Here is a 23,910-nt window from a genome sequence, read left to right as displayed (position 1 = left end):
GAGACACTGTAGGCTCCTAACTAATTGGTCAACGTTACACTCCGCAAAAACAAACGGTGAACCTGGAAATGAAAAGCTCACGAGACTGTCATTCAAAAATGCAAACTGACAATCAAACATGTCAAACATGTGTCACGGTCACGGCCAGTCAATCCTGTAGTCTGCTGGCTTGAGACATTGTGATCATTTTAAAAAGCTGCTTCTTGATTTTCGGTATTTTAATCAATTAAATAATTCATGTATGTAACCTAACATTTACCCAGAAGCCTAGACTAAAGAGCTATCAGGGCCATGAGAGGCAAAGCACCAGGGATTCCCTCTCTGTCTGCATACTGAGCTAGTAAAAGCTGACATCAACACAGCTACCGAGGTGCTGACTGACCGATTTAGCAAGATCTGAGAGCATAATGCCATACCCCCACCTTATCTTCAAACTACCTCGGAAAGGCAACCTCAGCAATTGTGACATCTTTTTTTTTTTTAAGTTATTTTTTCTGAGTTCTTATTTTTTCACTCATATTTTCATTTTTATTGTGACAGATACAGTAGAGATTTGACAGGAAGGATGGGTGAGAGAGAGAGGAGGGATGACATGCAGGATATGTCCCCAGCCGGATTCGAACCGACGACCCTGCGGTTACATGGTCAACGCTTAACCCGCTACGCCACCTAAGCGCCCCAACCTCAGCAATTGTGACATCTGACGAGGCGTAACACACTGTTGATGACATACTGAGACAAGAGCAATACAGAGACCACATCCTTGCCCAACATAACATCGTCCAGCAGTGCCTCGAGTGGAATTCACCTCTCTACGTCAACTTCATTGATTTAAAAAAAAGCATTGACCTTGTTCACCAAGACAGCTTGTGGAAGCGCCTACAGAATACCACCCAAGATCATCAATCTTCTTGTAGTCCGAAGTCCTACTGCACTTTGAATGCAGTATCATCCATAACAATGCATTTCCAGAGCAATTCCAAACAGGGCTGTCCAACTACAGTATTTTTTAACAGAACAGTCTTGGGTGTTTCTGGTTCACTCTGAGATAAGCCTCAGTGGCGATGCCGGTCTGAACATCTGTGGCGAGCGCAACGCTGTCAGTTTCTTTTAGGCTTAGCTTCCGTTAGCTTGTCTTTTGTTTCTTCATGCTTTTTCTCAATCATTTTTAGGAGGCTGAACAAAGCTAGAGGTGCATTCAGTAGACTCCCGTCCCATCTGGAGTTCAACTCAATCCAGCCTCAGAACTAAATCTATCACGCTCTACAACAGCAATGTAAAGCAATGTCTTCTATATGGTTCAGAATGTTAGAGAACAGTAAAGGTAGACATGTGCAAGATTGGGGCTTTCACAATGGCTGCCTTCTCACAATGGCTGCCTCTTTGCTGGATGCGACATATTACTGGCAAAAGAAGGACCTGTACAAGAAGACCAACTGCAAGAACCATTCAACCGTGAGATGAAGATGTGCAGGATCTTGTGCAGGATGAGTTGGGTCACTCGTGAGGCAAAGCAGAAACCATGGCAACAGATAGACTTCAGTGGATTTTTTATTATTGTTTGCAGCCTTATGTCCCACCCAGGATGAAGACGATAAAGTAAAGTCATTAAGTAAATAAATAAATATTGCCTGATGATGCACATTTGGTCCAAGCGTTATTGAAATAAGATTTCAGGTGATCAGTTTTGTCAAGTATACTTTCATTCTATATTGATTATATTGACTTTGCTATTGTTGTAGTTTTATATCAAATATACTGAGAATTTAAGTCTGTATCTCTACATTCTGGGAAATTGTAGCTAACAATTCAGTCTGCCTGGGGACAGTGCCAATGACTGGTTGTGCAATAACTCTGTGGTTATTGGGACATTTCACACACACACACACACACACACACACACACCTACCGAAGGCCCAAGGGGGAAGAATTCCAAGGTAGGTCTCGTTGGTCTGAATGGAGTGCATGTACATGAAGTGGATCATGTACTCAGCTGTTAGCCACCACATAAAGATTCTCCCACCTCTGGCCACGAAGGGGACGACAGCCATCTTACTACCACTCGTCTCAGCAGGTCTCTGCATCTGCAAAAGTTAAAGGAGACAAGACCAAACTTGACAAGTGAGAGACTATCACTGGAGGCAGAACACGAATCAACACAAGTGACTGGGGACTCAATTAAAATCGAATATGCATTGCATTGGCAGTAGCAAATAAACACTACCACTCCTCCTCCCTTGTCAGAACATTCTTGTTTACAAACAATAAAGTAAAAACAACAAAACAAAATGTTTGGGGTATAATGATATGGTACGTAGTAGAGTCAAGAATCAAGAATCAATGGATATTCAGTATATTATGAATTAAAATGACCATGAACGGAGGAACAAATCCCAAATTGTACCTTTAACTATGATGAAGTAGGTGAAAGGTTGAGGATGAGAGGAAGTGAACACGTATTGGGTGTGTCCTACATCCTGGTAGCTACTTGAATGGGACTGTTTGAAATATTACTGTATTTCACTCTCCGTTCACCCATGAAGAGATTTACTGCACATTCTTGCTCGCTTCTCCTTGCCACACTCAATGATGAACGGCACATAGGATTGCACAAACATTTATACAAGTAAAGTGAGTTTAATAATTAAAACTTAAAATGGGCACATATGACCAGTTTTCTATGGAACAGAGCTTGTAGAGTTGAGTCACTCGAGGCAAGGCAGAAACCATGGCAAAAGACAGACCCCAGTGGAAAAAGATTTGTGCAGCCTTATGTCCCACCCAAGACGATAAAGTAAAATAGTGAACATACAGGAATGGGGGCAGTCCCACTCATATTTTTCATTTTATTGGACAGATATAGTGAAGACAGACAGGAAAGTAAGGAGAAGAAGGGAGAGAGAGGGCATGTCAGCAGGGCATGGGCCGGATTCAAACCCATGCCGACATGGGCATATGTGTGCACTGTAGACCACGGTGCTAGACCACTGGACCACCCCAGGCCACAACCATCACATCTTCTCCAATAGTCAGTGTAGAGATGGGTGAGGAAAGTATATGGTAAATAATGAAGGGGATTCTTTCCATGCGAGTGATCATGCTACCCCCATCACAGAGAAGTAAGCTTCCTACGATTGTGGGCTTCTCTCGTCCCAGATGCCATTATATTGCTCATTCATACAGTACAGTATTCAATGTAGGTCAGAGCTAGTGAATTAATCTAAAGGATTCATGTATATGGATTGTCAGAAGAACACTCTCAAAGGGCTAGCCCGCTAAAAATACACTGTACATAAGTTTCCTCAAAGCTTCATAGCGGTGAAGTGAAGTGAAACTTTATTTATATAGCGCCTTTCATACACGGATGCAACTCAAAGCGGTAAGAATCATATAGAAATATTTACAGAAATTCTAATAATTAAATATACCACTTGATTATAATGAATGCGATTTTTAAATACTTAAATGAGTAGAATAACTGTATTATCTTATCATAATCAGAACCACAAGCACCTATGACTTGTATGTTTGTGCATTTACTGTTAGAAGTAATTTATTTTGCTTTATTTATTTTTTTAAATGTTGCTCTCATGGAATGTCATTCCCTTCATCACCCATCGTTGATGACGCGGATGGTTCTGGTTACACTGGTATGAACGCGGGCTCTTTCGCCAGACAGCACCAACGTTCGGAGGTTCCCGAACGCGAACGTGAACCAGAACGGTTCTTTGCCGGTGTGAAAGCCCTAACAGATATATCATAGAAATCAAGTGCAATTTGCATGTGAACATGTATTTACTTTCCATTGTTTACGTTTTGTTAGTGACCCACTATGCAGACTGACTGGGTCCTTAAGTCCACTGTAGGTGATGGATGAAAGATGATTTTCGTTCAAAGCTTTCCAGAAACTCACTTCCTGAATGTTGATCCCCATTGAAAATGTCTCTAGATTCTCAAGAACCATGGCATCCATCCATCCCATCCTTCCAGCTCATGAACTGGCATCTCACCTGTTGGACGAAGTCCTTGAAGTTGATAATGGGTCCATTGTAGAACAGCGGATGGTAAAAGGAGTAAGCCAACAGCCAATATAGCTGCATTAGTCCTCCAACCTCCAGGGGGCGCCAGCAGTGCTCGAGGCTAAAGCTGACGAAGCGGAGGCCACAGACAGCAACACTGAACAGTAAGAGTGTGTACTCTTCCTCTGTCTTGTACCAGCCTCTCTGTCGAGAGACAACAATATGTCCGGTTAATGGGTGACAACCATGAAACCAAAAGCATTAAGTCAATAGGACCCAGGGGTTCTGAATGTTGTGGATAGAAAAGAGGTAGTATCTAGGGGAAGGGACTGGGAGCAGGGTGAGCAGGTACAAGTCTGAATCTCACCTGTAACTCCCGCAGTGGCTGGACGTGAAGGGTGGAGAGCAAAAGCAGGGCACAGCCCCACGACAGGGCAGGTCTACGCAACTGGGCCGCAGCCAATGACATAACCAGATGGGCCAGCAGGACGCCCACACCTTTAACCCCCAAAGCTCCATAGGCGGCCAGGATGCCATACACAGACAGCACTGCCACCTTGAGCTGGTGGAAAAGAGAAAGCAGCAAAGCGAAATAATGTTTCGTTCCAATTTGTATCCCAGTTTTTTTGGTTCAGTAATGCCTTATTTTACAGTCCTGTTTCAGCCGGAAAGCACATATCTCATATTTACTTGTACGTGGGACTGCACTGTATGGATTTGGAATCTCTGAAGCAGTGAAACAGCCTCTCTGAACCAGTGAAACAAACGAAACAGTCATGCAGAGGCACCAACGCTCTGCTCGAAACACTGATCTTCAGTGACATCTTCTGGTTCTTTTAAGTAAAGGCAGTAATCTTTTTACCGTCTTTGAATACAGTGATATACATTTCTTTTCTTTTTTTCTGTACAGAGTCCTTGGGTCACTTGAGACATATGATTAGATGCAGCTTTTTAATTACATTTATAGTTGTTAATAGTAGTCCAGTAGATTTTAAAATGTTTTTTTTCTTTTTATCTACTTGACTATGGGGTGTGCAGAGTACTCAAGATACTGTATTTCTGGATACAATCATGACACAAGTATTTCTTAAGTGCAACTTTATTTGTACATATTCTACATTATGCTTTTGACTACCATATGTTTCAGATACACGTGATGGTCTTGCTTTTATTACCCTGGGAACAAAGACGCTGGTCAATCTGGATATCGCTGCATGGCCCAACAGAGTCCACAGCAAAGACTTCTTGGCCCAGTAACTCCAGAAACTCCACTCGAAGTCGTTGGGGTCCTGATAAAGAGAAGCCCTGCTTATAACAAATGTATACTTCCTCCCTCCGTTATGTTAGGTCATTACAGATCTAAGTGTCTTGGATTGGTAAAAGGACATAGGGAATTTTTACTTCTATTCAAGTATTAGCTGAATAGTTACTATTCAGAAAGAGGTAGAACCAGCATCCAAGTTCATGGGACAAAAGAAAACTAATATAATTCCTGTGCAACAACACCGGTGCTGTAGATATAACATTCTAAATGATCCTTGCATGTTTGAAAAGAGTACTCCTAGCAAATATTTACCCTTTTAAATCCCCAGATTAGAAACCCTTTATCCAGTTGGAACTCTCTCTCCAGTCCTGCTTCATGATCTGCGAAGAGGGGAAATGATTTAGTGGTACTTTGTGGGGGACGTACATTACAGCACTACAGACATTAGAATTCTGAATAGTTCTGCTTTGAACCAAGGACGTAGCCAGAGCTTGTGGGGTCAACGTACTGTACCAACAGGTTTTCCATTCGGCTGATTGTGGGGACAGGGTCATTGTAAATGTTAACTAAACCAAATACATGCTATCCTGTGTGTCTTGAATTAAATGATTATTGGAGGAGGTGGAATGCCGATTTTCGAGCTACTCATTGATCACGCTTCCTGGAATAGCCGTAGGACTTTCTATTATATATATATTATATTTTTGTTTGGGTTGCTTGTGTTTATGAGCTGCAAATCAGGGTTGCCAGATCTCGTGAGCTAAATGTACAACTTGAGCTCTTAATAAAAGCCCAAAACATGACAGACATCTTTACCTTTGGAGAATCTGTGCAGTTCATAGAAGGAGTAGAGATGGGAGCCGAGAGAGAGCACCCAGTACACGCCGATCTCAGCATCTGACAGTGCTGCAAGGTGGGACTTCTGTTTAGATGCCATAAATGCCGAAAGTGCAGTGAGCCTACAATGAGAGAGTGGGTGAAAGATAAAAGTATGCAAAAAGATAACAATAACAACAACAACAATATAACATAAGATGAACAGAATATTGACTACCACGTCTGTTGCTTCGATTGCGTATGTTACTTCGTTTACATAAAGGGGTGTGAGAACGCAAATCAGAGAACGCATTTATGCAACAATGTTGCAAACTCATCCACTTGCTCCGGGTCCTGATTCGGACTTTCATGTGAGAACATGACCTCTGTATTGAGTATTGAGTCTCTTAGACCCATTTAATTTATAGTTTCTCCTCACAAAGTGTTATACTGTACATAAAATGAAAGGCCATGGTCACATACAGTTTCCTCTGTGAGTATTTGGACAGTGAAACATGTGTTCTTCTTTTTGCTCTATACAATATACATTTGGATTTGAAATCAAGCAATTAATGTGAGATTACAGAGTACAGATTGTGTTCTTTCATTTGATTTTCATATTTCAATAAATAGGCTATTGGTTTTACCATTTGAAACAACAGCATTTCTTTTACATAGTTTCAGGCCACCAAAACGATTGACAGATTAATATGATGTCCAAATTAAGCAATCGTGTTTATTAGTTGTATGCCATAACTGTCTGAAGTGTGTGACCCAGTGACCCCACCATATGCTGGGTATCTTCACTAGTGATCACTCTATCTTCAGTTGTTGTTTGTTTTTAGGTCTTTTTGCCTTAAATCTCATCTTCAGCTAATTAAACATTAGTAACATCATCAATGAATGTTAAAGGAACAAAAGGGAACATCACCAATGAAGACAAGTAAGCCAGTTCCAGTGGCAGTGACATGTCCAAAACCCAAACAGCCCTCCAGCATGTGTCACAGAGGAGGTGGTCTGCTGTGGAGCTGGAGTATGTCACTCTGGTACATGTTCATATGTGTCTCGTCTGGCCTCAAGACCCTCTACACTACAGGCTTTTAGGTCTGTGCACTTCTGCTGGACAGGGTTTGCAAACTGATGTGTTTAGAATGATAAGGTTCTATCTCCGTTTAGAATGATAAGGTTCTATCTCCGTTTAGAATGATAAGGTTCTATCTCCGTTTAGAATGATAAGGTTCTATCTCCGTTTAGGGCAGTTCAGAGATATTGAGCGTCAAAGTTTTTACATTCCATTATGTTCTGTGAGATGGAACCTTTGTATTTTATGAATTACTAACTCAAAAATGTCAACATTTTAAAAATAACACCACACAGGCATTAATAAACACCTAATGGATCAGATTATGTAAAAAAACTCAATTTTGACAAAAATGGAGATAGAACCTTATAATTCTAACGTCACGAACTGTAACTGTAAAGTTTGCAGTTTGCAAACTGTAACCCTGTCCAGCAGAAGTGCACAGACCTAAAAGCTGCATGTAGTGATGAGTTCTCTGCGACTGAAATCTTAAAAATCCCATGGAAATCAAATCAAGTGTTTTTGGCGTTTTTGGTTTCAAATGAACGAATTGTTCTTAATAAAAAATCAGCCCGACCCACAACATACTCCAGCGTAAGAATTAGGGAATCTGCCAACTAGTCTCACGGGACCAGAACTGTGTTACTACTCACGTGCGTTGTGAAAATAACTACAATTGTATTTCGACATTGTGGCAATTCAACTGCATCTTCCGCCTTCTTATGTGCCCAGCTGTGAGACATGGGCTGTGTTCGGAATGGCATACTAGCATACTACTCACTCATACTAGATATTACATAGATTTTGAGTATGCAGTGCGTTCACACTGTAGATTATGTGAAATTTGAGTATGCAAGAAATGTATACTAGATTTTCGGTCGGCTGGTTTTCACATACTTATGAATTTAGTAAGCAGTATGCAGCAGTGGTGTGCCGTCAGGGCCAGCAAGGCCTTCTCTGCTGGCCTAAACATCATCAGAATATACATTTTATTTTAATATATTTTTTCCACAAATATGTATTAATGATTCCCCATAGTCTATTCTCTTCATTTCATAGCTTTCCTCTTGGTTGCGCTGCTTCCAGTCTCCGATTGAGATTTGGAGGGCTGGCCTTTATGTTAGAGCTTTTATCCAATCAAAATGTGTTGCTAGGGGGCTCCAAAATCTGCCCGCCTGCACGATAAACGGTGCCGCGAATACGACCTGTAACTTAACGTTGGAACGAGAAAACCTGTGGCGTACCTAGTAAACCTACATAGATGCGAGCAAAAGCAACAACGGCGCCTGCTGTAAGGCTCAATGATGTCAGCACCCAGCACGTCTTTTGATTGGATACGCACTATTGATACGCACTATTGATATTCACTATTGAGATGCGTAACTATGCCGGTAGATGTGAAACTTTTGAAAGTGCGCAGGGAAACGGAGCTCCACAACGAAAGCTTTCGTTGACTGATCGATAATACTGATCGATTGTGTCCTGTTTTTGGGTAAACAATAACTTTCATTTAGGGGACACGATAAAAGCGCCGAGTCCACAAACAGAGGAAACTACGTTGAGCTTCTTTCTTTTCTGGCTGAAAACAACCCAGATTTACATTACCACCTGTCCACAAACAAAGTGTTTACTGGGACGTCAGGCAAAATACAAAACGACCTGATTTTTGCTATTGCTGAAGTGATGGGAGAAGAGATCAAAATGGAGATTAAAAAGGCACCCTGTCGCTAGTATGGTGGACGAGACGACAGACGTGGGTAATGTAGCGATCTTAAAGATGTTAGTTTAACACTCTTCATTGTAAATGCGGATTTATTGATTAAAAATGCTTCGGAAATATTAATATAACTCTGTTGTACTTGTCTGACTATGTTAAGGTGATGCAACGCCCGGTTATACTGTGTTTCTGTTTAGTTTCTAGAGCCATGGCGTCATAACGATGGTATTAAGAGGTAGAATAATTCAGGTAGGAATGTGTCGGACATCACTGAAGGCCTAGGTGTGAAATGCACCGCCCGCCACTGATTGAGTATGCTAGTATGCAGTATGCTAGTTGCCATTTCGAACACAGCCATGGGGTATGCGCGATTTGTAAGCCGCTCTGTACCGGTTGGGAGGGGCTTGGTTTGGCTCACGTTTATCACGTTTTTGAGCCCTCCTCCGACGCGTACATCGAATCATCTGGCGTCACATCGTGACGTTAGAATTATAAGGTTCTATCTACATTTTTGTCAAAATTTAGTTTTTTACATAATCTGATCCATTAGGTGTTTATTAATGCCTGTGTGGTGTTATTTTTTAAATGTTGACATTTTTCTGTTAGTAATTCATCAAATACAAAGGTGCCATCTCACAAAACCTAGTAATGGAATGTAAAAACGTTGACGCTCAATATCTCTGAACTGCCCTAGACTGAGATAGAACCTTATAATTCTAAACGGAGATAGAACCTTATCATTCTAAACGGAGATAGAACGTTATCATTCTAAACGGAGATAGAACCTTATCATTCTAAACTCACGATATCCCAAAGTCGCGCACGCGCAAAATGGTGAAAATCGAGCAAGATTAAACGACATCAAGCGCGCTAACACAGTGTTGGCATGCATGCACATTCAACTTATCAAAGTTTGCAAGTGTGACATTGTGCAAGCAGAAAAAAACCATTGGCCAATTGGAACAACTTACTTGGTTCCATTGCTCTGCTGAAAAAAATGGTTATGTTTATTCCGAAGATTATGAGAGAGATAAGTAGTGCATGCATACATGGGTAAACTGTGTGTGTGTGTGTGTGTGTGTGTGTGTGTGTGTGTGTGTGTGTGTGTGTGTGTGTGTGTGTGTGTGTGTGTGTGTGTGTGTGTGTGTGTGTGTGCGTGTGCGTGTGTGTGTGCGTGTGAGATACAGGTATGAGTGTGAGCAAACTACCATGCAAGGTGCCGGCCCGCTCATTGGGAGCAATTTGGGGTTCCGTGTCTTGGCCAAGGACACCTCGACACATGGCCAGCCGGGGATCAAACTGGCGAACGCCGACCTTGCGATCATTACCATCCTTATCATCACTACCTCCTGAGCCACAGTCACCCCAATATGTACTGTAGCTGAGGTCTCACTGAGGACACTCTTAAATCACACCCTTCGAAAACTAGTCAAGATCAGATCGAGCTGGCTGATTTCTCCTATCCTAGCCTACTGTGGAAGTAAATTGAATAATATAATCACTTATTATTATTTGTGTCTAATCACTTGTATTTCACTTCCATGTTAATGCTATTGTTATTGATACCTCACTAGTTCCTTACCTCACCATTGTGAATTATATTCTTTGTTCACTGAAATGATCACCTATTAACGTCTAAAACCGAGCCTCTCTGTCTGTGAGGCCGTGCCTAGTGGAATGTGGAGAGAAGTCACTCCTGAGGTCACTCCTGAGGTCACTCCTGATGTCACTCCTGAGGCTGCATGATCCATATCTCTTTATGGTTGTTTGTGCATTATCTCTTTATGGTTGTTTGTGTCCACTGTAATGGAAATTTAACCATACGGTCCTCAGGTGAGACAGGAAACCAACAAGATGGTACACAGTCTTTACTCTTTAATAAAGTTTAATCAAAATAGTTTGCAAAGTATTGACTTCTTAAACAACAGTACACAACAGAAGTGTCATGAGAGCTGTCCTGGCAAGAAGCCCTGAATTCCGTTTCTCACGAACATCTTATACTCGACCAGATGCACAAGGTCAGCCGCCGTTTTAGCCATTACATTCCTCTCTTTTGAGCATACAAATGATCAATCAAATAAAAATGATAAAAATGTACTATCTACGTGTGGGTCTTTACTTTGTTAGTCTAGAGGGCAGACTGTCTCCAGTAGCCTGCATAGTCTCTGTTGTCAAAAGGGATGGGGCCCAATGGAATGCCAGATCTAGCTGATAGGGGGATGTGCATTGTGTACATTGTATCATGTGTGAGTGATATTTGCCCAAAGCCAGGAAGGTGTTGATACCGTGGTGTCCGTCTATGTGTGTGTGTAGGTCTACCTGGCTCTCTCTCTTGCGTCTCGGTCGGGTCAGGTCAGTCGTAGGAAGGGGGGGTAGAAGGTTTTTATTAGCAGCATTCAGAGGGAGGGAGGGGAGAATGAATGAATGAATGAATGAATGAATGAATGAATGGTCTTTATTGTCATTGCTATAGTACAGGTACCAAACAACGACATTTGGGAGGGGTGGCTCCCCTGGTGCTAGGAAAGAAAACAAAAACAAAAAAAACAAGAAGGGAAAGGAGCTGGTTTACATAAATAAAGGCTATGTACACTATCCACTATACTATACTGTACAGATAAGACGACTAGGGTTGTCATATTGCACATAGTGTTATTGCACATTCATTTAAAGTGTCGCAGTTTGCAGGCTTGAAATGTACACATTTGTGCCTCAGCACTACACCTGATTTTTTCAATCCAGCATCTGCCATCAATCCGTCCAGACTGTCCAGGGCCCAGAACCTAGGTCTTTGCTGTGTTCAGGGCCTGGATGGCCCTGGGGTAGAAGCTGAGCTTCAGTCTGTTTGTCCTTGCGGCCATGGTCCTGTACCGCCTTTTCGAGGGCAGCCGGGCAAAGTGTTCGTACCCAGGGTGGGTTGGGTCTCTGGAGATCTTGGAGGCCTTCCTGAGACAGCATGTGTTGTACAGCTCTTCCAGAGAGGGGAGGGGGGTGCCGGTGATCTTCTGGGCTGTTCTCACGACTCTCTGTAGCGCATTTCTCTCCGCGGTTGTGCAGGAGGGGGAAGAGGGGTAGGGGAGGGACATCAGGGGAGAAAGGGAGAACAGTTTCAACAGAGGCAATTCTTGTCTTCGGGGGCCATACCCAGGCCCCGGTGTCATTGTTCAGTGGGATAGTGTCATTGGGGTCGAGGAGAAAGTCATTGGGAAAAGGCAGGGGGACATGGGAGTGTCCTATGATCTGATTCTCTAAGGACCAGATGTGGCGGATGATCAGGATGGGGGTGATGAGTATGCAGAATGCGAAGAGCACACCACAGAGGGCACCCCCCCAGGGACGCGGTGGGTACCTCAGGCGGCGCCTCTCGCTGGCCGGAGGTGTAGGTTCGAGACCCAGCATCTCCACCATGGTGATTATGGTGAGTCAGAGGTTACTAGCACGTGACTTGGAATAGAGTGAGTTTCTCTCACTCTGGTTGGTCGTCGACGTCTCCCTCCTCTAGGTCTGGGAGCAGTGGCGGAGCTCTCTTGCAGTGGCTGGCGTGTACCCACGTCTGGCGCTCTGCGATTTTCACAGCCGTGTTGGTGCAGAGCAGGATGCAGTAGGGGCCGCGCCACCTCTCTTGGTGCCAATGTTTCCTCCTCAGGTCTTTCACGACTATCCAGTCGCCAGGCACAAGGGAATGCAGTGGCCCTTCTAGTGGTCTGGGGAGGGCAGCTTTCACCTGCGAATGTATAGATCTGAGAACCTTGGTTAGGTGAACACAGTAGGTCAACATACCCTCGGTGCATTCCTCAGTCTTCAGGGGGGTCTTTCCAACACCGGCCCAGACATCCCCGTTTCCATAGGCCGCCCCATGAGCACCTCGAATGGGGATAGGCCCACTTTAGGGCGTTGACGCCCCCTCATCGCTGTTAGGACGAGGGGTAGGGACTGTACCCAATTTATGCCATTTCTTTAGACTCCGAATCGCCTCTCCACCATGTTTGTCGAACATTATCAGTTGTGGACCCTCGAGGTCACCGCACGACACTACTGGCGCTTTTGAAAGCAAAACACCCATATTGTCACTGATCCAATATTTTTTTCAAATTGCCTGTGTAGTCAAAGTGCCGTGTCAATAAAACAATTAATTCAAAATTACAGACGACTATTATAATGAACCTTACTGTCGTGTCCTGACCTCAGTTTGTCCAAACCAGACTTCTCGAGAAATTCTCTCCCGGAAAACCTCACACACAGAGACAGACAAAACAGAGACAGTTTGGCAAGGTTAGTCAGGTTAAAACACAGTATTAGGCCTTCAGTCTGTGCCTAAATGGATTCAGATTTTCCTAATGAAATCAATTTTCCTTATTTGGTAGAATAGAATAAATGCTTTTAGCTCCTAAATTCTCACTCTTTGTGTGCACACTCAAAATAATCACCCAGCCACACTTAGGCCAGGACTTGGGGCCCAAGTTTTCTCACTTTTCAGACTTTAACTGACAAAGTATCACTTTTGCTGATCAGGCGTAACAGTGATGTAGTATGCTTAAATACAGCGACCAGGTTTCTAAAAATGTTACTCTGCGTTGATCAATTTGTCATTGACTGAGGTTTCTTCCACACTACAAAAAAAATCTGATCCTGAACAGGAAAAAAAGAATCCGGATCATTCCAATCTAGATTATACATTTTGAAATAACTGGAACCTGGATAATGATTAGCTTGACTAAATGTCCATCCAGCTCTCATTCGGAGTGATTCTCACCGTAGCTGACATCTCTGCTTTGAACAAGTAATGGTTAACTTGGCAGTTCTGCTGCGTTTGCAAGAATGTCTGAAAATATTGGACTATTTTACTGTCTGTTATTTATTATGTTTTATTCGCCAATTTTGTAACTTATATCTGTACTGGTGTGCTTTCTTGGCCAGGTCTCCCTCTCAAGGGACCTCCTCGTTAAATAAAAGTAATGGTTAACACATGTTGATAAGTGTTTTCCTCCCAAACTCAACCAGACACCTGTGTTGAGTAAGAGAGGAGGTGCATCTGTGCAGACGATCCTTGACTCATTAGATTGTTTCCTAGCAGCCACAGAAGCCTCAAAATGAAGTTTGAAGAAGTTCTTTCGGAAATTAATGGATTTGGAAAATTCCAAATCATGATCGTCCTGATTCAGAGTATCGCTAGGATAACCTTGCCGTTTCACTTCCTACTGAATAATTTTATCGCAGGTGTACCTGCTCACCATTGTGATCTCAGCACCCTGGACCATGACGGTCTCTTTGGGAATCTGACCCAGGAGCAGAGACTGACTGTTCATATTCCAATAGAGGAAGATGGGGCTCCAAGCTCCTGTATGATTTTTCTAGAGCCCCAGTATCGCCTGCTGTCCAACCACCTCAATATTACTGACCTACCCACAGTTCAGTGTCAGAATGGATGGGTGTATGACAACAGCACCTTCACCTCTACTCTGGCAACAACGGTACTGTATGTCTCACTCTGTCAAACTTTTTGTCTCTTTTGCAGCAAAGATGGAAAGGATCTGACATTGGCAATGTCCAGTTTAGGTGATTAAATACGGATAACAGATTTTATGAGCTATGTTTTGATAATTTGTATCAGCATGGCACATATGCCCCATCTGCATCTTAAGCACTTTATTTAAATGCATACATTGTTACAAAGCAAATGTTCGCTTTGCTGTTGTCACATCCACATGTTTGCAAAATAGCAAAGGTGAATGATGACAGTTATGTTGTTTTCTTTACAGTGGGACCTTGTATGTAGTAAGAAAGGGATTAACAAAGCGACAGCCACTATTTTCTTCATTGGAGTCATGTGTGGAGCTCCTTTATTTGGTTACCTCAGTGACAGGTTTGAACTCTACAAAACACATACTTCACAAAACCTTAGTCAACATAATTCTGACTTTACAATGGTGATTACTTGGTGATTAATGGTGATCTACTGTATGTCCATAATTAGAGTTGCAATGGCGGTGGGGAGGGGGGATATTTCCAGCAGAATTCCATGGATTGTGTGGGAATTTTGCCAACTACTTTACAAAATGATTGTTTTATCTCAAATATATTTTAAAAACATGCTTTGCACAATTGGATACCATACACTCATTGAACACTATACTAATACTGGGTAGGGCCTCCATTTGCTCTCAAAACAGCCACAATTCTTTATGGCATTGATTCCATAAAATGTTGGAAATATTCCTTTGGTCTATTTTGACATGATTGAATTACGCAATTCCTGCTGATTTTCCAGGTGCACCTTCAAGCTGTGAATCTCTGTGAAAGCATTCCCCACACCATTACACCACCTGAATGAATGAGAAGGTGTAGAGATGTTCCTATTAAAGTGTTCATTGAGTGTATTAGTTCATTGACATGAGTAATAGAGGTGGTTCAAAGATCGAGCTAGCTTATGTAACGTGTAGCAACAAGACTTTTAGCCTGCTGTACTGAGACTTAGACATTACCTCACAGGATCTAATGAGTACTCAGACACGATTACCCATCACCTGTAACGATTATCCATCTACTGTAACCGCCTCTGTTACATATTGCTCCACAGACATAGATAGACATTGTTAGACATTTATTATCTAAATGAAGTTTGGCAAAACCTGTGCATAAGCTGTCACTTCAATACGGATAAACTACACTTGATGTACTGTATAGTGGAATTGCTATAGCATATGTATGGTTGTCTTGTAGTCTGTGTTATAGCAGCAGTTGACACAAGAGCATACATTATGCATATTACCAGATACAGTTAATTTGCAGCACTCTTTATAACAATGGCATCTCGTCATGCCGTTGTTCATAAACTCTATGCCAGTTGCTACAACTTTAATGAAGGTGATTGAGTGATTTGTGTATACCCACTTGAAGTAAAGTTACTGATAAGTTCTTATGACCAGGTTCGGGCGGAGGAACATGCTGATGGTGACTTACCTGTCAACTATGGTGTTTGCCTTTACAAGTGCCTTCTCCACCTCTTATGTGATGTTTGCTATTATGAGATTCTTTACCGGAATGGCACTTTCTGGAATAAGCATCATCTCCATTGTACTCAGTGAGTTTTGTCCTTACTGTTATTTGTATTGTATTGTGTATTTAATACTGTACTGCACAACACATTTAAAATGAATGAACTTATAAATGCATTAATAAAATGTTCATAATCTAGTTTAATGCGCATTAGCTTCATATGACTCATATTTTAAAAATATCCCTTTCCTGACATTTCTGCAGGTGTGGAATGGTTTGGTGTTGAACACAGGACCTTTGCGGGAGTGATTGTTAGCCTGGATTGGACACTTGGAAACTGGCTACTATCCGGGATTGCATACTTTGTGAATGACTGGAGATGGCTGATAGTAACAGTGACTTCGCCTTTGCTCCTTTCTGTAGTTACCTGGTGGTAAAAAAAACTGATTTCACATTTTAGCCACTAATAGCTCCAAGGATATCCACTGTCTGTATGATGAATCTAGCAACTTCATGACATGTCACTGCAGTCCTAATTAAGCTGTCCAGACTTGCACTAAAACATCGATAGCTGACTGCATGGATACTTATGTATCTTAAAATACAAAAAAATTGACCAAAAAAACACTAAGAAAAAAATAAAATAATAGTAAATAATAATAATAATAATAATAATAATAATAGTTCCACCCAGGGCATCCCACATCCCACCACTCCATCTCCTAACTAACTGATAGAACATCATGGCTGAACACATGACATTGTTGATATGTTGCTACTTCATTGTAGTGTGAAGGATGTCAAGAGTCATTTGTGTGATTGCAGGTGGCTTCCAGAGTCTGCCAGGTGGCTCTTGGTCAATGGAAATGTAGAAAAGGCTCATGAGTGCCTCAAGAAATGTGCCGAGATGAACGGCAAATCCAAGTGTATGGCAGACATCACACCAGAGGTACAGTACTATGTTTAAGCTTATTATTCAGAAGAATAGTTGTTCTTCACTGTCACTTGCTGAGTGACTCCTTGACATTCAGTCCCCTTATGGTTGGTTGTAAACTAGAGTGATTATATTCCCCTAATGGTAGTCTTATAGCCACCAGGCTAATACCGTCTGAAGATTTATCATTGAAATGTTTTTACCAGGGTCGCTTCTGTGTTGTCTATGCCTCAATTGAAACCGGACTACAAAAAACTCACCAATGTTACAATGCTGTAGTCTGTAAAATATACAGATTGCTATAGCAACATTGCCAGGGTTTGTACATGGGTTATCAATCAATACATTTGATTTGTCAGACATTTCTTTCACCCAGTTTACATTATTCATACCTGCTAGCTTTTTATTAATTTGTCTTTTTGCATGCTAGTAATTGCAAACTATAAGCCTATAACACCCTTGGTCAAATCCCACCCTCTCTACTGTTTCTGTGTAAAACCTATTGAGAAGACCTGTCAAAGTTATGTCACCGTGCATCTACAATACAAATGTAAGGCAGACTATGCCTTGATAATCTGGAGACTCAGTATGAAACTCATTGCAAGAGTCACATTTTACTTTGGTCAGCACTATTTAAGGCAGAAATAAACACGGCCAAACACTTTAACACTTAATCAGCCGTGAGGGGTCATCCGTAAGTTAAAAAAAAACATCTTATATCTTTGCACTATCATAATTCAGGACCCTCCTTTCATGACTTTTCCTAGATATGTGCGTTCTACCACCCAATATCCTTACATTTTCAAAATCATATCAGGATAAGCTAATGTAAAGCTATTTTGCAGTTTTTCTGTGTAGGAAGCAGGTTAATTTACAAGCGGCCAACTTGTGGTCGTTATGTGTGAATAGCAGCTTGAGCATTCTAAAGAGGGGCCCATTTGACCCCCGAGGTGGCTCTTTTAGTAGGTAGGCTCGGCTGTTCTAGTGTTAACGATGGTAAATGCCTCAGAGAAATGGACAGAAACAAATTCAGCATGGCCGAATGCAAGACAAGCTTCACTGGTAAAGAGCTTTTGCTGCACAACCATATTGTGGCTCTCTCATGACAATGATAGTGTTTTACATTTATGATACTTGGTCCTCCAAAGCAGTTTCAGGATGATTAATAATGGTTATTTATGATACCACAAATATAAATGTTATTACAAAACTGTGCAATTATGATTACTACTTCAGTATTGATTGTCAATCATGTTATAACTTTGGTCATCATATTTTTGAAAATATTATAACAATGCCTTGTCATATTTCCAAGCACTCTAAATTGGCCTTGTGAATATATTTGTGTGTACAAAATATGCACATTTTTATTGCATCCTTAATCTTATATCATGTAAGTGAAACATTTAGAGTGACTTTGGTGTTAAATTGACAAACTGCAATAACAGCAATTAATGTTCAAAATTAAATAATTAAGGTTAAAATTATCTTTAAAACACTTGGAGACATGATGCAATGGAGACATGAAAGTAAGGCTCATCAATTACGTTTTGCTTTACATACCTCTTAAAATCACAATTAATAGAGGGGGAACACTATCTGACAAGGGAACACAGCTTTCAATCTGACTTTATTAGCCACTTCAGAAGCTCTTCAGAAAATGCAAGTGCTTTTCCTCAAATTATTGACTAATGGTCCAAGGGTCAGCCCCTCTTTCCTGCCCTTAATCTCCATAGCAACAGAGAACAACTGGTGCCACTCTTTTAGCGAGTTGCTAGTGGTTTCAATTTAAATGAATACCTGTATTAAATGTGTGTGTGCACTGTGCAGTATTCAAATGAGGCACCCTATTAAAATAATGTTATTTTTGATCAGTTTAATATAGTAATTAGAATTACATTAATTGACTTAAACCTTGGCTGAATACACAACATCTGCATTTGAGCAAACAAAATTAATTGGTAGCCATAAAAATTGTGTGTGTTTTTTGTGCTTGCCCACAGACTCTTGCGGCTTCAGTAAGAGTGGATAAAGGGAATAAGAAGTACACTATTTTGGATCTTTGGAAGACTTCAAACATTAGAAAACTTTCCATTTATACAGGGATATTGTGGTAAGTGCCAACATGTCCAGGGGTGGAATTAAGTTGCTCGAAAATTATGGGAAATTAGTTACTATAACAGTTTTCTTACAGGCCTGTAAAAATCTGTATATCATTTTTTTAAATGTAATTCATAAAGTCTGCTAAATATGTAAAAACCAATATGAATTATAATATTATCATAATATATATATCATTTTATTTTTATTTTTAAATCCATGTACAGCACTTTGATCAGCACAAGTTGTTTTAAATATGCTTTATAAATAAAGATGAAATATTATATAAATATATATATATATTAATATAAATTCAAATCTTAAATCTGGATTGTACTGTGCTGTCTCTTTGCCCCATAATGTACTGTCTCTTTGCCCCATAATCCTCTATATCATAAATGCATTCCTTATTGTCCTTCACATACCGTAGCAGAACTCACAAATGACATTCATGTTGAATAGAATTCCGCTGGTGTTATACAGTACATGCAACTTCTTATGCAACTCTTCATCTGTAGGTTTGGAGTAGCGTTTACATATTATGGGATCAGCCTGAACATCACTGGGTTTGGTCTGAACATCTACCTCACACAGTTCGTCTTTGCCACCATTGAGTTGCCAGGAAAGGTCCTGGTTTATTACTTCATAAATAAATTTGGTCGAAAACCTGGACAGGTGTGGACACTGCTTTTGACTGGAGTCTGTATCCTTATCAACATATTTGTACAAAAAGGTATATAAACTTGAGGTTGACGTTAGAAGCTTGTGACTGGTACTTTATTACATTATGGATAATAGCTAATGTCAGTTATAAACAGGGACTGAAATATTTCTTAATGGCCATCTCACCTGTACACATACATGTTACATACAGCTTGCACAAAGCTAATGTTTGCGTTGGTAAAACTTCTCTATAGGAAGAATTACTGCAGATTTTACATTTGTACCGGAAATAGTGGAATGTTTTAGTTGAGTTCCAGGATTTTACTACATTGCTTTGTAAAGTCTATGTAATAAGTGTAAGTAATATGTATAAGATGTACTTTGTGCTCTTGCATGTTGAGCTTTTGACAGTATGGCCCAGTGGCTGCGTCTGGGATTCAATTAACCATGTTTTTAATTTTAATCAGATTCGATGGTCGCTCGTACCATTGTGGCTACCCTTGGAAAAGGCCTATCTGAAGCCTCTTTCACCATAATGTTCCTCTACACAACTGAACTCTTCCCAACAGTAGTTCGGTCAGTGACCAATTAACCTATACAGCACCTCACTTTCTATAGTAAATGTTTTTTCATGTCTACAGAAAGTTAAAATATATCTCAGCACTTGTTCCTTTGGTCTCTCAGGCAAAATGGCGTAGGCATTTCCTCGTTCATGGCACGTTTGGGCGGGTCCATTGCCCCCCTTGTCATCCTATTGGAGGACGTATGGAGCCAGTTGCCTGCATGGATATTTTGCTTAGTGCCCATTGGGACTGGTCTAGTGTCTATGCTCCTTCCCGAAACACTCAACATCAATCTGCCGGAGTTTATAGAGGACATTGAGAAACCAAGGTAGTTGTCCTTTTCAGCATTGTTATTGCAACTAAGGTACATTTCAACTGGGCCCAGCTAGTGTGAAAAGGGTCAGAATGCAGATTTAATATGTTTGTTGTGTAAAAGAGCGTTCCTGAGAATTTAAAGGTACAAAAATCATTGACAACGTTTCTCCCTCTGTGTTTTAGACCAACCTACACACCGACCAGCAACAGTGATGAGCAATAATGCATCTTCACCCAAGAGGCTGCCTCCAGACTGGCTGACAACATTGACTCACTGGATTAGATTATACTTTATCAATTGCAGTACGGAGATGTGATGCCATCCCATGAAAATGACATCACATAACATGTGAAATGTATTTAATTATATTATAATTTAAACATTTACATACAATGTTATGTGCATTTTATATCATGGGATACCATAAAATGTCATGCTGCAATTGATTTATATTTTTTTAACAACGGAATAATGTCACAATTTCTGTTCAAGATTACGTTTATATTTTTTAGAAAATTAAAATAAAATAATATTGTACATTAAAATATATATAAATATGTTTATACCGTATATTACTAATATAATATAATACAATATAAAAATATATATAAACGTACTCTTGAACAGAAATTGTGACGTTATTCAGTTGCCCAAGGTACTCCTTTCTGTCAACTAATCATTAAAATGAATTCAAACATTTTTCACAACCACAGTAGGCTAAAAGAGTTGTTTTAGTGGTTTATTGCAGTCAAAGATTGACTTGTTTTAACAGACATATTCGTGTCCTAATTGCTTGTGCCATAAACATAACATGACTCAGTCATTAGGTGTTATCTCGTTATTACACCTTAATGGAAAGGATAATTACTAAAAATAAAAATAAAATATATATCTGCCTACATTAGCGATCTTCTCCAATACAATACAATACTGTATACTTCAATTACAAGGTTTCTCTCTCTTTTATAGCTAATTCTATCTATCTAGCAAACCACTGACTGCAATGCACAGCTTCCCCTCTTGATGTCACAATCGCCATGCATATTTTGTATGTATTACTACATTGTTATGAGTGAAAAGAAAAAACATTTATATATATTAATTCATAACAGAATATCAGAGAGTTTATGTTTAATATAATCACTCAATGTTAGTTTGTGGAGATATTATTTAGCAACTTCCTGTAAATAGTTAGGCTGTTATTGCAGGGTTAGCTTTCGTTGTACTTATTACCTTATTACCATGGGAACCCTAAGCCATCTCTCAGCTGAGGAGCACATGACCCAAAGGACCCTGGGATACTGAAGGGTTTTTCTTGTACACTCTTACCCAGGCCGACAGAAAACTCCCTTTGATACTGACCCCATGCCTTGCTCAATCACTCTGAAGCACATGATCTGTGGCCTGGGGTGGTCCAGTGGTCTAGCACCGCAGTCTATAGTGACACATGTGCCCATGACGGCATGGGTTAGAATCCGGCCCGTGCCCTGCTGACATGCCCTCTCTCCCTTACTTTCCTGTCTGTCTTCACTGTATCTGTCCAATAAAATGAAAAATAACTTTGATAACTTTGTACATGATCTAATTATCTTTCTACCTCTTCTCATTCTCTCTCTGACTAAACTCAAACACACGTACACACCCACGCATTCGCGCGCACACACACACACACACACACACACACACACACACACACACACACACACACACACACACACACACACACACACACACACACACACACACACACACAAAAACAGACCATGCCATGTTATCAATGTAACAAAAACACGTTTATTATTAGGAAACACAGAAACATTTGCAAATGTATAGAAAAAACATGACAACAGAGGATTACAACAAGGACAATGTTGCATCATGAACCAGAATAATAATCTTTTAGGGTTCATATATTCAAATATTTGCTCTTCACAACACAGTGGAAAATAGGATCAACCATAAACCCTGAGAGCATAATAACAACTACAGAGACGAGTTAGCATCTTACCCTACCCAAATCTAAACACTACCTCAACCCAACTACAGAGACGAGTTAGCATGTTACCCTACCCAAATCTAAACACTACCTCAACCCAACTACAGCATCACCTAAACACACAGAACCAGTGAGAGTTTGGTCAACTTAAGGAGAGGACAGCAAGTTGCATCCTCTGAAATTCCATTCACCCATTCATAATGAAGACTCAGGTTATTATAATAATTGTGGCGCTTTCGGTTAGTTAGTTTGGTTTAAAATTATGTTCTAAAGAATAACATGGCTGCCATGGAATTGTGTGGTGGCTTTAAATGTCAATTGCCACCAAACTCTCCCCACCTGTGTCTCTTATCGACTTCAGCCCAAACCTGAAACAACTCAACTGGGGGGTTGGGTCACAACAACAGCATCCATGAGTTAGCCAGCTTTTCCCTAGCCTAAAAATTCCTGAATATTCTAAAATAACAATAATATAATCATATTTCTGAGTTCATACAAATATATAATTTGTATAAATGGCTACAACCCATGTTACAGTTAAGATTTAGGATCCTGAAAAATCCAGAACGACATCGACTGAAGTTGAGCCGGTGAACTCAAGTGATGCTGCTTTGGGACACAACCCTCTGGACTGCTAGGTAGTCCAAAGCTAAATAATGAGACATCTTGTCAAATGACAAAGGATTGCATAATTTCCCATATTACAGGAAAAAGATCAAACAAGGGAGTAGACCACCCCTTTAATTCTACAAATACAGTAAAGCGTGATTTGGTAAGCTGCTTTTCCTGCCCTAACCCCTCTCTCACTCATAGCCCCCCACCATTGACTAACCCATTTCCCACCCCTCATTAACTCCTCCCCTAAATTGGATGTTGTGAGCTTAGAATGATAAGGTTCTATCTCCTTTTAGGGTAGTTCAGAGATATTGAGCATCAAAGTTGTTACATTCCATTGTGTTTTGTGAGATGGAACCTTTGTATTTTATTAATTACTACTCAAAAATTTCAACATTTAAAAAATAACACCACACAGGCATTAATAAACACCTAATGGATCAGATTATGTAAAAGAAAAATCAATTTTTACAAAAATGGAGATAGAACCTTATAATTCTAACATCACGATGTGCAATAGCGGATCCTTTGGGAAACACTGTCAGAGGTGCAAACACTGTAACATTTACACATAGCACCTGATGAGGACTTTCACTAGTATACTTGACATGACCAGATAGGTGTGTGCGGTAATACGTTCTACATTGCAGGATATGTGTGCTAACATAAATATGTTGAGCAGATGTGTGTGTAGCAATATGTGTGTACTATGTTTGTGTGTGCAGTGATTATGTTGTGTAGATATTTGCAAGAGTTTCTGTGATGAAAGGGTGTCCATGAAATACTGTGTGAGTATACAGTGTCTTCAGAAAGTATTCAGACCTCTTCAC

The 23,910-nt window shown here is 40.5% G+C and overlaps 2 protein-coding genes across 2 annotated transcripts in view; one reads left to right on the top strand and one right to left on the bottom strand.

Moving 5' to 3' along the window:
• Nucleotides 1-7,902, bottom strand: part of LOC308173779 (protein-cysteine N-palmitoyltransferase HHAT-like) — a 39,020-nt gene extending 31,118 nt beyond the window's left edge. Inside the window, exons 1-7 of the mRNA XM_080548832.1 lie at nucleotides 7,834-7,902; nucleotides 6,100-6,242; nucleotides 5,596-5,663; nucleotides 5,195-5,308; nucleotides 4,387-4,581; nucleotides 4,011-4,223; nucleotides 1,910-2,084 (exon numbers count right to left, since the gene is read on the bottom strand). Coding sequence (XP_080404958.1) covers nucleotides 1,910-2,084; nucleotides 4,011-4,223; nucleotides 4,387-4,581; nucleotides 5,195-5,308; nucleotides 5,596-5,663; nucleotides 6,100-6,220 — 886 coding nt within the window. The 5' untranslated portion in view covers nucleotides 6,221-6,242; nucleotides 7,834-7,902. The remainder of the gene's footprint in view (nucleotides 1-1,909; nucleotides 2,085-4,010; nucleotides 4,224-4,386; nucleotides 4,582-5,194; nucleotides 5,309-5,595; nucleotides 5,664-6,099; nucleotides 6,243-7,833) is intronic.
• A 6,085-nt stretch (nucleotides 7,903-13,987) lies between these two features.
• Nucleotides 13,988-20,485, top strand: LOC308174166 (solute carrier family 22 member 7-like; the record flags this gene model as incomplete). Its single annotated transcript, XM_080549236.1, has 9 exons — nucleotides 13,988-14,368; nucleotides 14,657-14,760; nucleotides 15,824-15,978; nucleotides 16,158-16,326; nucleotides 16,719-16,842; nucleotides 18,831-18,940; nucleotides 19,446-19,660; nucleotides 20,058-20,166; nucleotides 20,275-20,485. 9 exons carry the CDS (start codon nucleotides 13,988-13,990, stop codon nucleotides 20,483-20,485), a joined length of 1,578 nt encoding a protein of 525 aa, XP_080405362.1.
• Nucleotides 20,486-23,910: the final 3,425 nt, after the last annotated feature.

The sequence above is a fragment of the Nansenia antarctica genome, assembly GCF_963989245.1.
Source record: "Nansenia antarctica genome assembly, chromosome: 19".
Classification (NCBI taxonomy): Eukaryota; Metazoa; Chordata; class Actinopteri; order Argentiniformes; family Microstomatidae; genus Nansenia; species Nansenia antarctica.
The sequence above is the reverse complement of the archived record's forward strand: the minus strand, read 5'-3'. Positions and strand labels throughout refer to the sequence as shown.